A 22,022-nucleotide genomic window follows, 5' to 3' on the forward strand; every position below is an offset into this window, starting at 1 on the left:
AAGATCATATCAGTGCTAAATGACAATCTATTTTTCCTGCTATTGGAGTTTCAGAACATGACTTTAAAGATTCAGTTCTGCATCTGTTCTTGACAGGTTTGGATTAAATTAACATCAAACTAAACTAAATATCTGAACCAGACTAGTTTCCTCATACTGAAAGATGACATGCAGTACAAAAATTAATCAAACCATGTCTTTCAAACACTTGCTTTGTACTTAGAATTCCAAGTAGTTCATTACTGCATGACTGTCAAGTTTGCTTTTGATTTTGGATTCCTCTTCTGTCCCATATACAATCATTTTTCAACTGGTTTTGAAATTTTCTTTAACCATTTCTTTTTCAGGAAGAAACCCAGAAAGCGCAGAAATAAGTTGGTGTGATATTAGCATGCGGACATTCAATGCATTTGTATTAAGTCGTTTAGAAGGCAGGAGAATGGGGATGAGAAAAATATCAGCCATGATTGAATGGCGGAGCAGACTCGATGGGGCGAATGGCCTAATTCTGCTCCTATGTCTTTTGGTCTTATCTGAAGCTCATGCTACACCAGTCGGATGATTTATTTTTTCAGTCAAACACATGCTAGTGTCGTCCCTGAAGTTAGGTCCACAATGATTCAGGCAAAGCTACTATAAAGTCAAATTTGATGGACTAGCCACTATGTCTGGATGGCCGAAAAACACCTTCTTCACCAGGACCTGTTCTCTCAACTCTCAGAAGGCCAAGGTTTCAGGGAAGGACAAATAAAATGCTTCAAAGACACTCTGAAGTTCTACTTTTAGTGTAGCAGCATTGAGTTTAATGTTTGGGAGGAGTTTTCTACCAATTGTTCAGAGTGTCAACAGCTTGCCCATCAAGCTACATCACACCGAGTCCCAATGTCCTAATGATTAGGCCAAACAGTGGCAGAAAAGGAAGCTAATCCTTCACAACAGTTCCTAATATACCCTGTCCTATGTGCCTAAAGATCTGCAGGTGAGGAATCGGCCTGGTTTGTCACATAAAGACCCACGGCCTGAATAGACTTACCGCCCTGAATAGATGCCATCCTTGAATTGAGGGACAGCCAACATCGATGACAACACAACGCCATATTATATAACAAGCTGAGCTGTCCGCCTGAAAAAACTTCAATTTGTCCAAAATCTTTGCTACTCATATCGTACTTATGGTAAATCCCACTCGCTTATTATTTCTTTCCTCATCAATTTCCATTGCTTCTCCATCCCCTACTCATCAAATTCAAGTTGTAAGTTTTGTTTTCCCACAGCCCCTCACCTATCCCAATGTTACAATCTCTTCCAGCTCTTAACTCTGGAGCTACATCTCTACTTCCAAACGTCTCCTCAAAATCGCTCTCTTTGACCATTTTGTATGTCGACCCATTAACTCAACTACTTTTGCTGGCTGACATTTTCTACCTTTGCTGAGTATCTTGGGATATCTACCAATTTAAGGTAATATGTGTTGTGTTGAACTGACCACTTCAACCATGATATGATTCCAGTTTAGCAGGGACGGCACAGTGGTGCAGTGGTTAGCACTACTGCCTCATGGTGCCAAGGATCCGGGTTGGATCGATGCCACTGGCTGTGTGGAGTTTGCATATTCTCCCCATGTCTGCATGGGTCTCAACCCCATGACTCAAAGATATGCAGGATAGGTGGATTGGTCACACTAAATTGCCCCTTAATTGGAAAAACGAAAGAATTGGGTACGCTACATTTATTTTTAAGAAATGGTTCCACTGTAGTCATCCACAAGTTTATATAACGATAACTGTGATCAATGCTGTCTCTGTTCAAGTTCACCTGAAAGCGGTGTTGAGAACAGAGTTTGTGAATAGTTTTCGAAAAACAGTTATATGAAACAATCACCGAGCATGAATATCACTATTGCATCTTACAGGGATTCAATATTCTAAAATTTCTAGTTTCTAGTGATTCTCCTGTGCTCATGGTTAGATTATGTACTATTTTAAAACATAAGGGGCGCAATTCTCCCAAAGGGAGACAAAGTGCTGATGCCGGAGTGAAAGATGTTTCACTCCGGCGTCGGAGGCCGCTCCTCGCCCCCTATTCTCCCACCCCCAGGGGGTTAGGAGCGGTGCCGCGTCAATTACGCACACCGGGCCTTGATGCCCGCGTCAAAGCAGCCCCATGTAAATGACGCAGCCGCCGGCGCCTAAATGACGTCACCTGCGCATGCGCGGTTGCTGTCCTCCCCTCCGCCGCCCCGCAAGGCATGAAGGATTGACCTTGCGGGGCGGCAGAGGGAAAAGAGTGCGTCTTTCAGAGACACCGGCCCGACGATCGGTGGGTACCGATTGCAGGCTAGACCCCTCCTGAGCACCCCCCTGGTGCTCGATCCTTCCTCCCCCCCCCCACAGACCCCACACTCAGCGGTCGCGCGCTGTTCACGCCGGCAGCGACCAGGTGTGGTTGGCGCTGGCGTGAACCAGTTGGATTAGGCAGGCCGCTCGGCCCATCCGGGCCGGAGAATCGCCGCTCGACCGTTAGAAACAGCGAGCGGCGATTCTCCGAGCGGCCTGTCGTAAAACACGACACGCCGTTTTGGGTGGAGTGGGAGAATTGCGTGCGGGTGCCAGGGCGGCATGGCGTGAATCACCTGGCACTCCCGCAATTCTCCCACCCGGCATGGGGGTCGGAGAATCGCGCCCAAGTTTTTTTAACATGAACCAGCAGTTGTTTCTGGAGCACAGCCAGAGATTTTCCCCCATTCTGAAACAGGTTCACTCTCTCCACTCTCCAACAAATCATTTGCATGGGTGTGTATTGTCAGATACTGTTACATGAGGGAGATATTAGGAACTTGGGTCCAGAAATGAGATCAAAGATGGAGAAGGCAATTTAGGTGTTAAACAAACTAAGGGGAAAAAAACCTGCTAGCACAAAGTCAGTGGGATATGCCCACACCTGGCCGAGTTACATTGTCTCAGTCCGACTTAAACTTGTTAGTGGGAATGCACAGGCTGCCCAGATCCATTATCCTTCGGGACACTCCTGTCTGACCAGCTATTATCCCATTAGAATCTGACAGTCTCTTTGTCCACCAATGGAAGGTTAGTTGCATATCAATAGCATGCCTCAGCTCTTTTGTTTAAATGAGAGTGGGCAATCAAACGGCCAAGATATCGATGATAGGTTCAAGTTTGGAAAGTCTAGGGAACCTTTGTTTGAGGGGCTAAGCGGAGCTAAGAGAGAGTGAAAGAAACCTATTTTGAACAGGTAAGGGAAAAGACATTGGAAGTCAATTTTTTTTTAATTCATTTAAGGGATATCGCTGGTTAGGCCAGAATTTATTGCCCATCCTTAGTTGCCCTTCAGAAGGTGGTGGCGAGTTGCCTTCCTGAACCACTGCAATCCTTGAGGTGTAGGTCCAACCACTGTGCTGTTAGGGAGGGAGTTCGGATTTTGAGCCAGTGACAATGAAGGAGCGGTGATATATTTCCAAGTGAGGGTGGTGAGTGACTTGGAGGGAAACCTCCAGGTAGTGGGGTTCCCAGGTATCTGCTGCTCTTGTCTTTAGTGGGTTTGGAAGATGTTGGCTAAGGAACCTTGGTGAGTTACTGCAGTGCATCTTGTAGATAGTACACATGGCTGCCACTGTTCATCGGTGGTGGAGGGTTTGAATGTTTGTGGAAGGAGGAGCAATCAAGTGGGCTGCTTTGTCCTGGATGGTTTTGAGCTTCTTGAGTGTTGTTGGTGCTGCACTCATCCAGGCAAATGGAAAGTATTCCATTACACTCCTGACTTGTGCCTTGTAGATGGTGATTAGGTTTTGGGGGAGTCAGGAGGTGAGTTACCCACCATTGGGTTCCTAGCCTTCCTAGCCACAGCATTAATATGGGTAGTCTAGTTCCGTTTATGATCAACAGTAAACCCTAGGATGTTGATTGTGGGGGATTCAGCGATGGTAATTGAATGTCAAGGGATAGTGGTTAGATCCTCTCTTATAGGAGATTGTCATTGCCTGGCACTTGTGTGGCGCAAATGTAACTTGCTACTTCTCAGCCCAAGCCTGGATATTGTCCAGGTCTTGCTACATTTGGACATGGGCTGCTTCATTATCTGAGGTGTCACGAATGGTGCTGAACATTGTGCAGTCATCCTCAAACATCCCCACTTCTGACCTTCTGATGGAAGGAGGGCGGGAGGGGGGGGGGGGTCATTGATGAAGCAGCTGAAAATGGTTGGGCCTAGGGGAACTCCTACAGTGATGTCCTGGAGTTGAGATGATTGACCTCCAACCACCACAACCATCTTCCTTTGTGCCAGGTATGACTCCAACCAGTGGAGAGTTTCCCCCATGATTCCCATTGATTCCAGTTTAGCTAGGGCTCCTTGATGCCATACTCAGTCAAATGCTGCCCTGATGTTAAGGGCAGCCACTCTCCCTTCACCTCTGAGTGACCCTGGTGGAACACAAACTGAACGTCCATGCACAGATTATTGCTGAGTAAGTACTGCTTGATAGCACTGTTAATGACTCCTTCCATCACTTTGCTGATGATGGAGAGGCTGTAATTGGCTGGGTTGGATTTGTCCTGTTTCTTGTGTACAAGGTACACCTAGGCAATTTTACACATTGTTGGGTAGATGCCAGTGTTGTAGCTGTACTGGAACAGATTAGCTAGTGGTGCAGCAAGTTCTGGAGCACAAATCTTCAGTACTATTACCAGGATATTGCCAGGGCCCATAGCCTTTGCAGTGTCCAGTGCCTTCTGCCATTTCTTGATATCACATAGAGTGAATCGTCTAGCTGATGACTGACATCTGTGATGCTGGGGACTTCTGGGGAAGGCCGAGATGGATCATCCATATGGCACTTCTGGCTGAAGATTATTGAAAATGCCTCAGCCTTGTCTTTTACATATAAGTGTTCGGCTCCATCCGTTATTGAGGATGGGGATATTTGTGGAGTCTCCTCCTCCAGGTAGTAGTTTAATTGTCCACCACCATTGACGGCTGGATGTGGCAGGACTACAGAGCACAGATTTGATACATTTGTTGTGGAATCACTGAGAGAGTTCATGGGAACTAGTATGTTAATATTAAGAAGTCATGCAAGTTGCCACCAAGGTAGGCTTTGGATAAGGGTTCTGTACGAATATCCCAACAGAGGAAATATTGCTTTGTAAATGCAAGTATTGCCTTTGTCTATCTGTGTAAGTGGCAAGAGAGCTGCATGTTCTGCTAATGTGCTGTTTAATGGGAATTAGTGTGTTATGGTTAAGAAACTACATGTAATCTGCTATTGTTAGGGTTGAAGTTTGAAAGTCAAAATATTGTTTTCTTTTCTTTTGCTTCAATAAAGTTTGTTGATCAAATAAGCAAGCCCTATTTCTTATATTATCACTCCTGGAACAAATCGATCTTTCCGCTCAGTCTTAAAACTAAAAAAGTTGCGGCTCTGATCTAATCTCTTAGCCACTGCTGAGAGCTGACCAGGTGTTTGTAACAGATAGTTGGCAGTCAATGATCTTACGATTTTGATTTAATACATTCAAAAACATCAGGTGCTCCAATACTTGGATAATTGAATTTTTGACAGGTCAAAATAAGTTTTATTATATCCTGACAATTCTGTTAATAACTTGATCCAGCCTTCCTCAGTAAAGCGTGCATTCCCAGTTATAATTCGACATCTGCTAGATTTAAAAATTTAAATATGTGTAAAATATCAGTTCATGAGCAGGTTTTACTATTAATAATAATAATCGCTTGTTGTCACAAGTAGGCTTCAATGAAGTTACTGTGAAAAGCCCAGAGTCGCCACATTCTGGTGCCTGTTCGGGGAGGCCGGTACGGAAACTGAACCTGCGCTGCTGGCATTGTTCTGCACTACAAGCCAGCTGTTTAGCTCACTGTGCTAAACCAGCCCCTACATTGCAAAATTGTATTAAGTTTAGTCCTTTAAAGCCGCTTTTTATTGATACTGCTGTGAGTGTTGAGGTTTCACAAGGTGGTTGCATTTTAAATTGTTTATTTTAATTCAAGGTAAAATGGAGCAGAGGTGAACCTGTGAGCTCCCACTAGTTGCGCCTGGCGGTAAGTCTTTGTGCCCTTACTGTCATGCGGACAGGGGGCTTAGGGCAAGTCTTATTTCATCTCAAGTGCCGGCATTCAAACCTGCAGATGAATAAATGAGCAGCTGGCCATTCTGGGCAAAATTAGACTACTAGGCAGTCATATTTAAAAGTTTTAGGCAAAGGGGTGGCAGATTTAAAATAGAAATAAGGAGGAATTACTTCACTCAAAAGGATTGGGAATCATTGGAATTCTCTACCCCAGACTATAGTGGATGCTGGACCACTAAACATGTTTAAAGAGGATATAGTTCGGTTTTCAATTATTAGCGGAATGAAAGGTTATGGGGAGTGGGCAGCTAGGTGGCGATGAGGCTGAGATGAGATCAACCATGCTTGTATTGAATTGCCTACTCCTGCTCCTAGTTCTTATGTTCAAAGACTCTGCAGAGAGAATGAGTAAGCGAGTGAGTAAGAGAGAGCAAAAGAAAAAGATTGAAGGAGTGACCAAGCAAGAGAGCAAGAATGAGGGATACAATGAGTGAGGGAGAGAGAGAACATGGGATAGAGAAAGAGCAAGGAAGAAGGGGCGAGAGGGCACAAGAGTGTCTTGGAATCCGATACTTACTTTTAAGTCGGCAGTCAGAGCTTAGGGCCTTTCATGCATGCGCCGGCTGGGACGTGGACACACATATGCAGGTTTTTATGTTCTTTCGACCAGGAACTGGCTCTGCACATGTGCGCATAAACAAAGGAAGCAGTGAAATGGCGCAAAACTGCAGGTCAAGTGACATGAACTGGAGTGCTATTGCAGAAAGTGCTATGTCATAAGGAGCAGACAAAGGGAGGGGAACAGGGAGAAGGTCCAAAATCAAGAATAAGGTCCCCAACCAAAGAGTGCGACAGAAAAAGCCCCAAGAAGAAAGTCCTGGGTACGGACCAAAGGCAGAGTTCAGAAACGGTTCCAGAAGACAGTACCAGGTAAGGGACAAGGCCATGGTCAGAGACAGATCCTGTTAAGTGAAGCTGAGAGAAAAGAACAGAAAAATAAGCTCTGAGTAAAGGAGAGAGAGTTGCAAGGAGCAGTTTAGAAATGGACTTGAGGGGAAACCAGCACATCCGAGAAGGGCAGCCGAAGGTTGATGACTCCACACTGTCGACCATTGGGACCTGTTGGAGCAGTTGTGTTCTCCTTGGCTTGGCGGTTGTGTTTAGAAGGTGAAGCGTGACTATATTCGGAGGTTCAGGAAAAGGAACTTCAGAAGGCAAGATTGAAAGGAGGATCCTTGTTGAAGTTATCCAAGATGAAGTGGCATTTGGAGAGAATTCCAATACAAGTTCTTCAAATGTAGAAATTGGAAACCCTTGTGAGAAAGACAGTTTTAGTGAGACTGGTTGGTTCTCAATGTGACAAGAGTTTGGATTTGGATTTATTGTCACGTGTACCAACATACAGTGAAAATTATTGTTCTGCGTACAGTCCAGATAGATCGTTCCATATATGAAAAACATAGGACACATGATTTTGGGTGGGTAGTTGAAATATCCATTAAATCTGCTTTGGTCACATATGTGATTTACTTTGGAGTATGTGACCACAGTTTTTCAGCTGGTTCACATGTATTGCATACTTACCCTAGTGTAAGATATGGTAAATTCCTTTATATTTCCCAATTTTTATGTGTCCGTAAAATCGATAATCGATAATTGAGTCATTTTATAGAATCATAGAATTTACAATGCAGAGGGAGACCATTCCGGCCATTGAGTCTGCACCAGCCCTTGGAAAGAGCACCCTACTTAAGCCCACACCTCCATCCTATCCCTGTAACCTAGAAACCTCACCTAACATGTTTCACACTAAGGAACAATTTAGCATGGCCAATCCACCTAACCTGCACATTTTTGGACTGTGGGAGGAAACCGGAGCACCCAAAACCCACGCAGACACGGCGAGGAAGTGCAAACTCCACACAGACAGTCGCTCAAAGCTGGAATTGAACCCGGGACCCTGGAGCTATGAGGCAGCAGTGCTAACCACTGTGCCGTGTTTGTATTGAAATCTTTCCAACCTCTTTGCCCAGTGTAACATTTTTCTTGTTTACTAAATATTTTATTCTTTGAATAAAAAGTTCTTCAGCAGACTCCTGTTAATTTCTTCAGTAACTTACCTCAATGGTTTCCCCACAAAAATGTTAGGATGTTTCAAGTACAGTGGGACGATGAATGGCAGATGGAGTTTAATTTGGATAAATGTGAAGTGATACATTTTGGGAGATCAAATCAGGGCAGTGTCATAATATACATCCATGTATATAATGGAGTGCAGACAGGCAGTGATTGACACACAGGATGACCAGTAAGCACACAGAACAGAGCAGCCAATCACCAGACAGGACATGACCACTATAAAGCCAGAGGGCACCAGTTTTCCCGCTCTCTCGGGATACAGCCTCTGAGACAGTCAGAGCTCGTGAGCATAGCCAGTGCAAACACCATGTGGTAGTCAGTTAGTCTGGTCAGGCTAGCCTCAGGTCTCCAGTCAAGTCAGCATAGTGTCAACCCACAGTTGAACATGTAAAATAGTTAGATGTTAAATAAAATCGTGTTGCATCTCATGAAGTTTGGAAGTCTGTCTCTCGCTACACTGTATCAAACGCAGTCCACATCGACCCAACCTACCCAACACATCAGGCAGGACCTACTCAGTTAATGGTAGGGAGTTGGAGATAGTTACAGAACAAAGAGACCTAGGGGTACAGGTTCATAGCTCCTTGAAGGTGAAGTTGCAGGTGGACAGAGTGGTGAAGAAGGCTTTCAGCATGCTAGGCTTTTATTCGTCAGAATATTGAATACAGGAGTTGGATGTCTTGTTGAAACTGTACAAGACATTAGTAAGACCACACATGGAATACTGCATTCAGTTCTGGTCACCCTATTGTAGGAAGGATATTGTTCAACTAGAAAGAGTGCAGAAGAGATTTACAAGGATGCTACCAGGACTTGATGGTCTGAGTTATAAGGAGAGGCTGGATAGGCTGGGTCTTTTTTCCCTGGAGTGTAGGAGGCTTAGGGGTGATCTTATAGAGAGCTATAAAATAATGAGGGGCATAGATAAGGTAGATAGTCAACATCTTTTCCCCAAAGGTAGAGTAGTCTAGAACTAGAGGGCATAGGTTTAAGGTGAGAGGGGAGAGATACAAAAGAGACCAGAGGGGAAATTTCTTCACACGGGTGGTGAGCTCTGCAAAACCTGCCAGAGGGAGTGGTAGAGGCGGGTACAATTTTTTCCTTTAAAAAACAGTAAGACAGTTACATGGGCAGGGTAAGTATAGAGGGATATGGACCAAATGCGGGAAAGTGGGACTCGCTTCATGATAGAAACTGGGCGGCATGGACAAGCTGGGCCAAAGGGCCTGTTACCATGCTGTAAAATTCTATGGGCGGAATTCTCCTCAGGGGGCTGAATTTTTGAAGGCCATCGTGAACTCGGCCAAGGTTCACGACGGCCTCGGAGCCCGCTCCCCGCACCTAATTCACCCCACCCGGGGGGCTAGGAGCGGCCCTCCATCTTTCTCGGCAGCGACTTCGTCACGCCGAGAATGTGAAGTCATCCGCGCATGCGCGGGTTGCCGGTTCCAACCGGCGCACGCACAGATGACTTCATCGCGCAGACGGCACGAACCCGCGCATGCGCGGTGGTCGTCTTTATCCTCAGCCACCCGGCAAGATGTGGCGGCTTGATCTTGCCGGGCGGCAGAGGGGAAAGAGTGCGTCCGTTTTGGATGCTGGCCCGACGATCGGTGGGCACCGATCGCGAGCCTGTCCCCTCCCGAGCACAGTCGTGGTGCTCCCGTCCCAATCGGGCCCCTAGATGCCCCAAACGGGCATCTGGCGCCCGTTTCACGAATGCAGCGACCAGGTGTTTTTGCCGCCGTCGTGAAACGGGCGTAAAGGGCTGGCCGCTCGGTGAGCGGCGATTTTTCCAAGCGGGGGAAAATCGTGGGGGGTGCCAGGGGGGCGTAAAAAATGTCAGGGGGCCCTCCCGCGATTCTCCCAGGCCACGTGGGGAGCGGAGAATCGCGCACTATGACTCTAAGCCAGGTTTCACTCTGGGATCTAACCTGTCCAGTATTAACATTAGCTGTGATCAAAGCAAAATGGGGGCTCTTGCATGATCAAAAAACCTTGAATTGAAGTGTGACCTGTGAATCCTCAAAGAAAGGAGTATGTGGAGGTGCTGGGCACAGGAATAGGATTCGCCGTGTAGTATATTACACTGCTTGGAACTTAAACATAGCAACAGCTTTGATTGTTGCTAAGAGTTTTCTGTCAGTAGAATATGCAACAGGAGAATATTTGAAATCCTTGGCTAAGGCTGGACTATGAGACTTAACAGATAAATTGAATATAGACATTAAGGCTGGATTTCTGAAGGATAAAATGATTAAAGTAATTACCCAGAACTTGGAATTAAAAGGAGAGGAACCTGTAATTGATCTTTCACAGTTAGAGTTAGCTAAAATTCATTTGCAGTTGAAGAAGCTTGAGATAGAAAGAGATAGAGAAAAGCAAAAGCCTGAAGTGAAAAAGAAATAAAATAAATGAAACAGTTTGAACTTGAAAGACCAAAAGAAATGGAACTGAAACGACTCAAATTGGGAAAAGAGGAGGAAGAGAAAGGAAGGTTGAAAGAAATGAAAACGCAAAAACTTGAACTTGACTTTCAAAGAGAGAAATATATCAGAAAGCATGACCTGGCTAGGAAAATGCTAAGAATAAAGGGAGAAAGGAGATCTAGTGGTTCGGGGATGATTCTTTTTCCACTGAGAATCTTGATTTAACTTAAAAACCTTTGTTTAGTACCTAATGCTGAGACTTTCCAGCCCTGCTGTGGCATGTTTTCCCATGGCTCATGCAGCGATCTATTTAAGTGCCCACGGACGTTGGCAGGATGGGGCGGTCCTGCCAGTTGCAGAGGCCGGAAAATCCAGCCCTAACTTTGCAGAGGGTGGAGTTGAAAGGCATGTCACCTCATTTGAAAAGACATGTGCGAGGTTGAAATAGCCAAAAGACGCTTGGATCTTAATGTTACCAAGTGTCATATCAGGCGCAGCTGTGGATGTGTACATTAGGCTGTCAGAAGAGCAATCTGCAGATTATGTAGAGGGTAACAGGGCAATCCTCAATGGTCATGAACTTTTCTCTGCAGATTATCAATTAAAGTTTAGGATCATGAGGAAAAATCCTAATCAGATTTCGTAGAATTGTCTAGGGAAAAATAAATATTGTACGATTAGTGATTTTGATCACTGAAATTAGAAAAAAACTTTTCAGAACACAAGGAAAATTACGACTATGGAAGAATTTTTAAATAGCATTTTAAGTATCAAAAATCTGAGGAACGACAGTTTTGGTGAATACCAATAACATCTCATACAGACAGATACATGATGAAGAAATGGTCATTTGGGAATCAACAGGAAAATCGAAAGAATAGAAAACTGGTGATGGAAAAGGTACCAGTTCTAGAGAATAAACAGGAAAATGCCAAAAATAATAAAGGAGATAGGATATAACCTAGACGTGACATAAAGAAAATAGTACGCTTCCATTGCAATAAAACTGAATATACTAAAGCTAATTGTTGGAAATTAAATGGGGGGTGTATTGCAGGAGGAGAACGCTGAAGGAATACTCAGAAAAAGTTGTTTTTTTAATGTATTTGAGTCCAAACTTATATAAAAGGTTACAAAACATAAACAATTCAGGGAGCGAACCCCCCCCCCCCCCCCCAGTGCTATACAGTTTGAACAAATTTCTCCCTTTTTTCAACCCCCTCCCTGCCCCCCCCCCCCTCCCCCCCCCCCACAATGAAACACGGCTACAAACATAGCCCACATTGCCTCTGAACCCCTTAATTCGTATTTGATATTTTCCAGCCAGGCAGCAACCCTGGGTGGCATTGCCGACTGTCACTCCAGTAATATTCTTCGCCGGGCAATCAGAGGGATGAAGGCCACAATATCGGCCTTCCTCCCCTCCATCAGCTCCGGCTTCTCTGATATCTCAAATATCGCCACCAAATGGCCCGGCTCAACCTCCTCCTCCACTATCTTTGTTAGCGTCGCAAACATTCCCACTCAGGATCTTTCCAACTTTTTGCAGGCCCAGAACAAAGCTGCATGATTCACTGGTCCCTATCCACACTTCTCACACTTGTCTGCCACCCCCTGGAAGAACCCATTAATTCTTTCCCAGGTCACGTGTACCCTTGAATTGTATCAGGCTCATCCTTGCGCACAAGGAGGTCGCATTTACCTTTGTCGTGCCTCACTTCATATTCCCCAGTTTATCTCCCCTCCCAACTCCCCCTCTCACTTTTCCTTAACCCTCACCACCTGCTCACCTCTCTGCTCTTCCAGCTACCGGTTATATAGCCCCGATCCTACCCTCCCCTTCCACATCTGGAAGCAGCAATCGCTCCAACAGGTAACCTGGGGAACTCTTTCCAAACCTTCCGCGCGAAGTCACTTCCTCTAGGGAGCTCTACCCTCTCCTTCAGTTCCTCTATACTGGTAAACCCCTGTTTCAGGTACAGATCCCTCACCTTAACCAGTCCCACTTCTCTCCACTTCCTCCATATTCCATCTATCTCCCCTGAGCTCAAAACTGTGGTTTTCACACAGCAGCATCATCACCGGCATCCCTTCTATCCTAAAATGTCTCCTCAGCTGGTTCCAAACCTTTACTGTGGACTGTACCACCGGGCTCTCCAGGTATATCCTTGGTGCCATTGGAAATGCTGCGGTCGCCATCACCCTCAAGCTGGATCCCTTACAACTTTCTTCCTCCATCCTAACCCATTCTGCCCCCTCTCCTTCCCACCATGTCTCACCTTCTTCACATTCACCGCCCAGAAATAGTTCAGCAAGTTCGGCAAAGCCAACCCTCCCTTCTACCTCTTAAATGTCTGCACCATCCGTTCGGCCAATCCGTTGGGTGACGGTTGGTAAGGTGCAGTCTGTGTATGGCGGATCCCCTTTTGCTTCAGAAAATCGGCAAATTCCGCACTCTTAAAAGCTATGCCATTGTCTAACACTAACACTTCGGAAGCCTGTGGACACTGAAGGTTTGTCAGAGCCTCTCCAAAATAGCTTGCGACGTTGTGGTGGTCATGCAGTGGACACCTATCCACTTTGAATGGGCATCCACAATAACTAAATACTTGGCTCCTTGAAAATGTTCCGCAAAATCCACATGGATTCGGGACCATGGTCGGCACAGCCACTCCCACCAGTGGAGTGGAGCTGCAGGGAGTAGTTTCTGCTCCTCCTGGCACTATGTACATTGCTTTGCCAAAGTTTCAATGGCTGCGTCTATCCAAGGCCACCGTACATAACTCCAGTCCAACATCTTAATCTTTGCGACTCCTGGGTGGTCGCTGTGGAAGTCTTGTAGGATTGCTCCCTGGCTTCGATCGGGCACGACCACCCGGGATCTCTAGAGCACGATGCCATCTACGATAACTAAGTTCAGCCATTCAGCACTTTCGTGGTGAATGAATGCAGATCCTCCAGGAGAGCGCGATGTTGGGCCTCGTATAGCACTATGTAGCTGACTCTGGACAACAGTCTGTTTCCACACCTTCACCTGAGTCACCGTAACTGGCAAGGAGTCTATAAAGTGCAAGGTTGCAATTCACTTGTCTGCTGTGGCAGACATCAGCGTGCTGATGGGCAACGGGAGTCAGCTGAGGGCACCCTGTGCGGAATCTTCGTTCCTGGACGATGTTCCAACACATATTCATATGCAACCAGGAGCATAAGAAAGCGCTGAGCTCTGTCGGATCCTTTGGTATGGGGGTTACCCGATTGCCCGTACCTTATCGCCCACTGGGTGCAAGCCATTCCGGTACACCCTGTAACCCAAGTACACCATCTCTTTTGTGTGAAGTGCACATTTTCACACCATAGGCGGACCTCGACTGCGTCGCACCAACGTAGTACGTCCTCCAGGTTCCTCATGTGTTCAAGGTTGGACGAACCAGTGATCAACACGTCATCAGGGTAAAATGCGACCTGCAGAAAGCCCCGGAGAACGTTCTCCATTACCCGCTGAAAAATGGCATATGCGGAGGAGACTCCGAAAAGCAACCTGGTATACTTGTACAGACTCCGGTGTTTACTGATGGTCACATACTTCCATGAGGCCAGGTCCCAAATTAACTGCAGATAAGCATGGCTCATGTCAAGCTTGGTGAAGGTGTCGCCACTGAGCCGGGCGTACAAGTTTTCATTCCTTATTGTCTCCGCAGAGACGGATGGAGCCGTCAGACTTTATGACTGGAACAACCTGCACAGCCCAATCTGCGAGCTGCACCAGGCGATGATCCCTAATTGTTCCAGGCAGTCTAACTCTGCATCAACCTTGGCTTCAATGCATAGGGACAGGGCAGACCCATGGTTGGGCCTCAGATCCACCAGAATCGTGGCCTAATCCGTCTTGAAAAATGCCTAGGAAATGTGACAGCATCGAGTCCAGCCCATCGGGGTACATGCAGCACACCTGCTACCAATCCAGCCGGAGACACTTCAGCCAAATCTTCCCCAGCAAGCAAGGGCCCGAACCCTTTACTATCACTAATTGTAGTTTTGCTGACTGTGCCCTGTATTCCATCAGGACTTCCGACGTGCCTACGATCTCCAAGAGGTCCCCGGCATACTTTGCCGGCCATACTTCAATGGCTCACAACACCAAGCTTTGGATGCCCGAGTGGACTGATTACTGAGAGCATGGCCCCTATATCAAGCTCCACCTGGATGGGGAAATTGTTGATCCGAACCGCCACCTGGACGTTTCTTTTCCATCGAAAGATCATTTTTCAATATGTCAGAGGAGGTGGAGGCTTTTGTAAAGGAGCATGGACTTGGACTAAGTGCCTCCTCAATTGACCACTTAAAGGTTTTCACCATCACCCTGTGCTGCTTGTCAAAATGTTTTGAAAACTCCTGCGCCATCACTTCAATCCATTTCCACCCCCTGTGGTGCTGAGATACAGTAGAGGTGGTGGGCACCCTTTGAGTACCGGTGTGTCCATCCCACAGGTCGTGTCTCTGATGTGGGGGAGTGCCGGCGACTTTAGCCGGGAAAATTCTGTCGCTGGTCCTGGCCTCAAGGATGACGTCCAAAATGGCGGGAGTCCTGAACTACAGCACAGTGCTCCATGCTGAGCGCCCTAGGCTGAGGACGGCCATGCTACAAAGCTCCTGGATACTGCACTCTGCGCCTTCCCAGGACAAAGCCATGTCGGTTGTCTTTTGTTAATCAAGATGTGTTTCCCCCAGCAAGCATTCTTGGGTCACCACATCGCGGATGCCGCAGACCAACCGGTCTCTGAGCGCCTCGAACAAGGTAGGGCCAAAATCGCAAAACTCGGCGAGTTTTCATAAATGGGCCAAGGAGTCGGCCATGGACTCTCCCTGGTTTAGGATGGCTGCGTGAAAACAAAAACGGCGGATTATCAGTGACAGTTCGGGATCAAAATAGATCAAAATAGTCTGTGCGGAGTCTGCAAGTCCTCCCCGTGCGTGCGTGGGTTTCCTCCGGGTGCTCCGGTTTCCTCCCACAGTCCAAAGATGTGTGGGTTAGGTGGATTGGCCATGCTAAATTGCCCGTAGTGTCCTATAAAATATAAGGTTACGGGGGGGAGGGGGGTTGTTGGGTTGCGGGTATAGGGTGGATACGTGGGTTTGAGTAGGGTGATCATTGCTCGGCACAACATCGAGGGCCGAAGGGCCTGTTCTGTGCTGTACTGTTCTATGTTCTATGTAACCAACTCGGCAAACTGGTGAGTGTCAGGCGAATCTGGGAAAGTTAAACCCTTGATGATGCTATATGTGTCTGCCCTGCAGACTGCGAGGAGAGTCTTTCATCGCCAACAATGTTGTTAAGCTGAAAGACATAGCGCATTCACTTGATATATTGGGTCCTGTCACCCGTCTCGGCGTCGAACGTCTCTTTTCCTTTTAAAGATCATTTTTCAATACGTCAGAGGAGGTGGAGGTTTTTGTAAAGGAGCATGGACTTGGACTAAGTGCCTCCTCAATTGACCACTTAAGGGTTTCCACCATCACCCTGTCCTGCTCGTCAAAATGTTTTGCAAACTCCTGGGCCATCACCTCAATCCGTTTCCACCGATTCCTAACTGGTGGAATCCAGCGATTGACCTGCGGAAGGAGCTGTGCTCCGAAAGTTAGTGATTCGAAAGAAACCTGTTGGACTTTAACCTGGTGTTGTTAGACTTCTTACAGCATTTCTACCGTGACAAAAGCAGCCACATCCAAATGTGCACCGCCTTCACTCATGCTGAGCTTCACAGGCTTTCTGGCTCCGGCAAAGGATTACCTCCTGTAATCTTGTTGCCACCAACCTTCTTCACCGATTTCAACATATTTTTGCCAACAAATTCCTTATCCCATACAATGGGCCAGTTCTAATAATCAAAATCCCTGGGAACTGGGTTAAAATGTCCAAAAAACAAAGTCCATGGTGGGAGCTACCTTATGTGCGCCCTTCTTCTACCTGTCACCACCAAGCACTTAACGTAGCAATAAGCTTCTCACTGGCACTCACTTTGGGTTCCACCAGGGTCACTCAGCTCCTGAAATCATTATATCCTTGGTTCAAACATGGACAAAAGAGCTGAACACCAGAGGTGAGGAGAGAGTGACTGCCCTTGACATCAATGCATCATTTGATCAAGTACGGCATCAATGAACCCCAGGAAAACTGGAGTCAATGGAACCACTGGTTGGAGTCATATCTAGTACAAAGTAAGAGGTTTTTTTTAGCTGTTGGAGGTCAGTCATCTCAGTCCCAGGGCACCACTGCAGGGGTTCCTCTGGATAGTGTCACAGACTCAATCATCTTTAGCTGCTTCATCAATGATTTTCCTTCCAAAATAAGGTCAAATATGAGGATGTTCGCTGATGATTGCATAATGCTCAACACCAATTGTGACTCAGACACTGAAGCAGTCCATGTCCAAATGCAGCAAGACCTGGACAATATCCAGGCTTGGGCTGACAAGTGGCAAGTTGCCACACAACTGCCAGGCAATGACCATCACTTGAAGAGAGAATCAAACCATCGCCCCTTCACATTCATAGGCATTACCATCACTGAATCCCCCACTATCAACATCCTGGGGTTTATCATTGGCCAAAAACTGAACTAGACTAGCCATATACATACTCTGGCTATAAGAGCAGGTCAGAAGCTAGGAATTCCACAGTAAGAAATGGACCTCCTGACTCCCCAAAGCCTGTCCACCCCTACAAGACACAGATCAGGAGTGTGATGGAATACTCCTCACTTGCCTGGATATGTGCAGCTACAACAATACCCAAGAAGTTCCACACCATCCAGGACAAAGCAGCCTCCTCTTGATTGGCATCCCTTCCACTAACATTCATTCCCTCCACCACCGATGCACAGTAGCAGCAGTATGTACCATCTACAAGGTGCACTGCCGGAACACATCAAGGCTCCTTGAGCTGCACCTTCCAAACACACGACCACTATCATCTAGGAGCGCAAGGGCAGCAGATACAGGGGAACATCATGGTCTGGAAGTGTCCCCTCCAAGTCACAAACTATCCTGAATTGGAAATATATCTCTGTTCCTCCACTATTGCTTGGTCAAAATCCTGGAACTCAGTATCTACCCCACATGGACTGCACCGGTTCAAGAAGGCAGCCACCTTCTCAAGAACAATTAGGGATGGGCGGCAAATACTGGCCTAGCCAGCCAGGAACACCCACAACCCATAAAAATTAATAATAAAAGAAATCTCCTTATGTAGCTCAGATCAAACTCCTATGAGGTGCAGTGATATCATAGTTGTGTTGCAATTCACCGACTGACCACTACAAGTCTCACGAGTACATAAGTGAATGTAAAGTCAGCTGATTACAGAATCATAGAATCTACAGTGCAGAAGGAGGCAATTCAGCCCATCGAGTCTGCACCGGCCCTTGGAAAGAGCACCCTACTTAAGCCCACACCTCAACCCTATCCCTGTAACCCCTCCTAACCTTTTTTGGACACTAAGGGCAATTTAGCATGGCCAATCCACCTAACCAGCACATCTTTAGACTGTGCGAGGAAACCACTGCGTCTGGAGGAAACCCACGCAGGCACAGGGAGAACGTGCAAACTCCGCACACAGTGACCCAAGCCGGGAATCGAACCTGGGACTCAGGAGCTGTGAAGCAACAGTGCTAACTACTGTGCTACCATGCTAGCCAGATGCTGGCTGGAGGAAGCAAAAGAGAGAGCTTGCAAGTGCATGATTTTGCTGTTGTTCATTTGTTGTCTTGTATCTAGTTTACACCCAGTTAATGTTAATAAATTGTTTGTAACTTTAACTACAAGTATTTGTGTAATAAATCAGGCCATCTGTCAAGAATACACGAGGCACCTTTGGATGCTTTATCATGTAAAGTGCGATATAAATACATGCCATTGGTACATTATATTTATGTTTATACCATTATGCAAGATTATATTCTTTTACAAATAATCATGGTAATGATTTTAAAAGTTCAATGACCAATAAAAATCCCATTGAAATGAAAATCAAGTTAGCTTTAGTCAGAGGTGTGCAAGGCTTATCTGACCTTGGAAAAAAAATAGACATTCAATGTACTGTAGTCATGTAACAATGAATGTATGCTGTATGTACGCCAACTTATGTAAGGCTTTGAGAAGTACATTATACCACCAAAAGCAATTATAACAAAAGCTGTACTTCATGCAGATAAATAACAGTGCTAATGACACAAATGTAATAAAAAAGCTAAAGACTGAAAACTGTTTTCAAATGACATAATTAGCAGAGTGGTTGGTTTTGTGACTTCTGGGGTAGGCATAATATTAAATAATTTCAGACGCTATCTATGAAACATATGGAGGATCTGAAAATTGCAGTGTTGCACTCTGCTGTTGGAAGACTCAGCAAATCGTTACCTTGATTTTGCTTCAGTGGAATGCAGAAAACAGACTCTTTGTTAGTGCATTGTAGCAGGTCTGAAGGACTTTGATGATGCGTGACCTGTTCATTATCTGAGCAAATGAAGATTAGAAGATTAAAAAGCTTTTACAACTCACTGTCACATCAAAGAAAAGAATCAATGACACTAATGTATTTTCTTCTCTCATATCACATCAAAATGAGCTGGAAATTAGCATATGGTGGAACATTTTACAATGAAAGTGATAATTCTCGACAGACCACTTTACTTAGAAAGAAAAGAAAATTAGTAATATATTATCTTTCAAAGATTTAATATGCAAAGATATGTGGTGTTTGTTCCAACTGAAGATATATATCCATATTTCATCAATCAAATACACACATTGTATAAGCATTTCTTCAATATTGTCAGCAGAAATAGTTATTTTCAAACCATGCTTCTTACAAATGATTCTTCAAAGTTTCCAAATGAACATAATTAGATTCATCTTTATTTAGCATTAAAATTGGATACAGGATAACAAAGGAAATAGGCAAAATAATTTTAAGAGCATTTTAAATGCAATCTCACCAAACTAAAGAGAAACAAAACGGAGGTAACACATTGAATAGGTTGTATTCTTGTTAAACAACACAAAAGTTTATTGTTCACAATTTGCCTTACTTTTTTTCAAGGATTGTTTCCAGCTCTTAAGTTACTTTAGGAACTACTAGCAAAAAGCCAAACACACTGTTTTGGCATGTGGAGAAAATGGATATGAATTTGAGTTGCCGTGTTTACTGCTGTTAATTACAGTAAATTCAGAATGAAGATGTATTCACTCTTCTGCATGATTTTGAGCTAGTCAGCCTTTGCTAGTTATCTATCACAAATGAAAATTTCCACATTGATTTAAGCAAATTTGTAAATAAGATTTGTGGGCGATTTTCTTTCTGTGCCGCCTCTTCCAAAGCCATTGACCACTTGCGAGAGGAAGGTTCAATAGGCACAGCCTATCTTTCATTACCTCACATAAATAACATTTGTACAATTAGAACAAGGAGTTTCAGCGCTATAGTTAAGCCCAATCCTGTGCTCTCCAAATGCGTCAAATGTGCACTTTCAAAAGGAGCTATCGGAACACAATCAATGCTCAGAATCTTGAAGGATTTGCCCTTCCCTCATCTAAGTTGCTCAACAACTTAGGAGATAAGATCACGAGCATTACAGCTAGCCAAGTAAAGCATTTAGGAGTGTGAACCATCAAATAATAAACACTGGCACGTTTAGCTGACTAGCAAGCTTTAAAAATGTGCTCAGCTATTGAATTTTAGGTTAAAACCCATAATAAAGTTACTTTAACACCGATGAACATTCAATTAGATAAATGAAGCTCGAAATGAGACCATCACCTGTCAGCACCGCATCGACCAGAAGACACTCATTTGTGGGGTTCTCAAAGGGCACAATAACTGACGCATGTGAGTTGACTAATGCACTGATACTAACAGGGTCCATTTGTTGCGGAAGTAAGCCGACTCCTGACAGGTGAAATGTCCACTCTTCTAACTGTTGAAAAATAGAATTGAAAAATGGTTAGCCAAATGAGAAAAGTTTCTTTCAATAATAGCAGTTCATTTTCTTTCAAAAGTTTCAAAAGCATTTTTAATTAATGATTATTAATACTCAGTGAACATGGGTGCAAATTGGAAGCAACAACTCTTCCTTTTTAAGACAAAGAATGTTACCAATTAGTGAAATAAAATAATGTTTCTGTACACAATTAGAGACCTAAGTCAGTTTTTGTTTTGTCCTTAAAATTAGCAGTTAAAAAAGGATGATATTGGACACGATTCTCTGGAACAATTGTGCTGGTGAGCGGGAATTGGCCCGAGTTTCCTGGCGCTCTGCCCTGCAAGGCTGACAATGCTATTCAAGGCCCCCCCCCCCCCCCGGAACAAGGTCGAGCAGCACTTAAACTACACTTGCTCGGCCAACCCCAGCTAGCTCACAACAATAACACTGAGAAGAGCAGCTCCAAGATTCGGGGACGCTGACCTGGGAGGCTCCTGGACACAGTGGAGGCCTGGGGGGATGTCTTGTTCCCCCCTCCCTCCTGACTGGCCTTCACTGCCGGCCTACCGTGGGCAGCACGAGTGAGTAGACACCAACGTTCCCTCCCCCACCAAGGGAGTATCCATACCACCCACCCCCATAAGCGACCCTCAACACTCACTTTTCCCCCCCTACCCCTTCAACCCTCCCTTCACAACCCTCCCCAAACAACTGTGAACCATGCATATGGGTAACGATGCCTTCTCCTCAGGAAAAGCTCTCCCATAATCGGCGGGAGAGGGCCCAGATTGGCGGTGGGGTGCTGGACTTGGGAATTCTCACCTCTGTCAGAGGTGAGCCCTGGAGGTGACCGGGGTGGCCAAGGACAGGGCAGTCAACCACACGGAGGCTGGAGAACACCGCAGATGAGAGGAACCACCGGGCTCCACCTGGAGGACCTGCCAAATGTGAGTACTGATTGCCTTACTTACTGACTGACTGAGCCATTCCTCCCACTGACCATACGTCGATTCTCCTGCAGGCCCTCCAGCCGATGGCGACAGAACCATCCCGGGCGGCTCCCTCTCCATATTCTGAGGAGAACTCCTGGGAGGAGAGCTCTGAGGTTTCAAATGTTTTAGTCACAGCACAGCTGTTATCGCCACCTACACCAGCGGAGATGCTTACACCTCGGTGGGAAATGTTAGTGGACAAGCTTCTGGGGCACAATCTGGTGAGCAACACATGACTGATGATCCACATCTGGTAGAGAAAGGATCCCGAGGCGAGACAGCAGTCGGAAGGCTGCTGGAACCCAGGACCCAGCTGGGTCCCAGCCTGATGCTGAGCCTCTGGAACAGGGTTACCCAGAGCTGATGGAGATGACAGGGACCA

General features: G+C 45.7%; 1 protein-coding gene across 4 annotated transcripts in view; it reads right to left on the reverse strand.

Moving 5' to 3' along the window:
• Positions 1 to 22,022, reverse strand: part of LOC119969087 (cilia- and flagella-associated protein 47-like) — an 868,530-nt gene that overhangs the window by 127,201 nt on the left and 719,307 nt on the right. For 3 of the 4 annotated variants that reach the window (XM_038802287.1, XM_038802288.1, XM_038802285.1), the window contains exons 57-58: positions 20,486 to 20,642; positions 19,087 to 19,182 (exon numbers count right to left, since the gene is read on the reverse strand). In XM_038802287.1, the coding sequence (XP_038658215.1) occupies positions 19,087 to 19,182; positions 20,486 to 20,642 (253 nt within the window). Of the gene's footprint in view, positions 1 to 5,527; positions 5,673 to 19,086; positions 19,183 to 20,485; positions 20,643 to 22,022 lie in introns of those variants that run through there. The other variant, XM_038802289.1, reaches the window with a different exon arrangement.

This window comes from Scyliorhinus canicula, chromosome 7, assembly GCF_902713615.1.
Source record: "Scyliorhinus canicula chromosome 7, sScyCan1.1, whole genome shotgun sequence".
NCBI classification, from domain to species: Eukaryota; Metazoa; Chordata; class Chondrichthyes; order Carcharhiniformes; family Scyliorhinidae; genus Scyliorhinus; species Scyliorhinus canicula.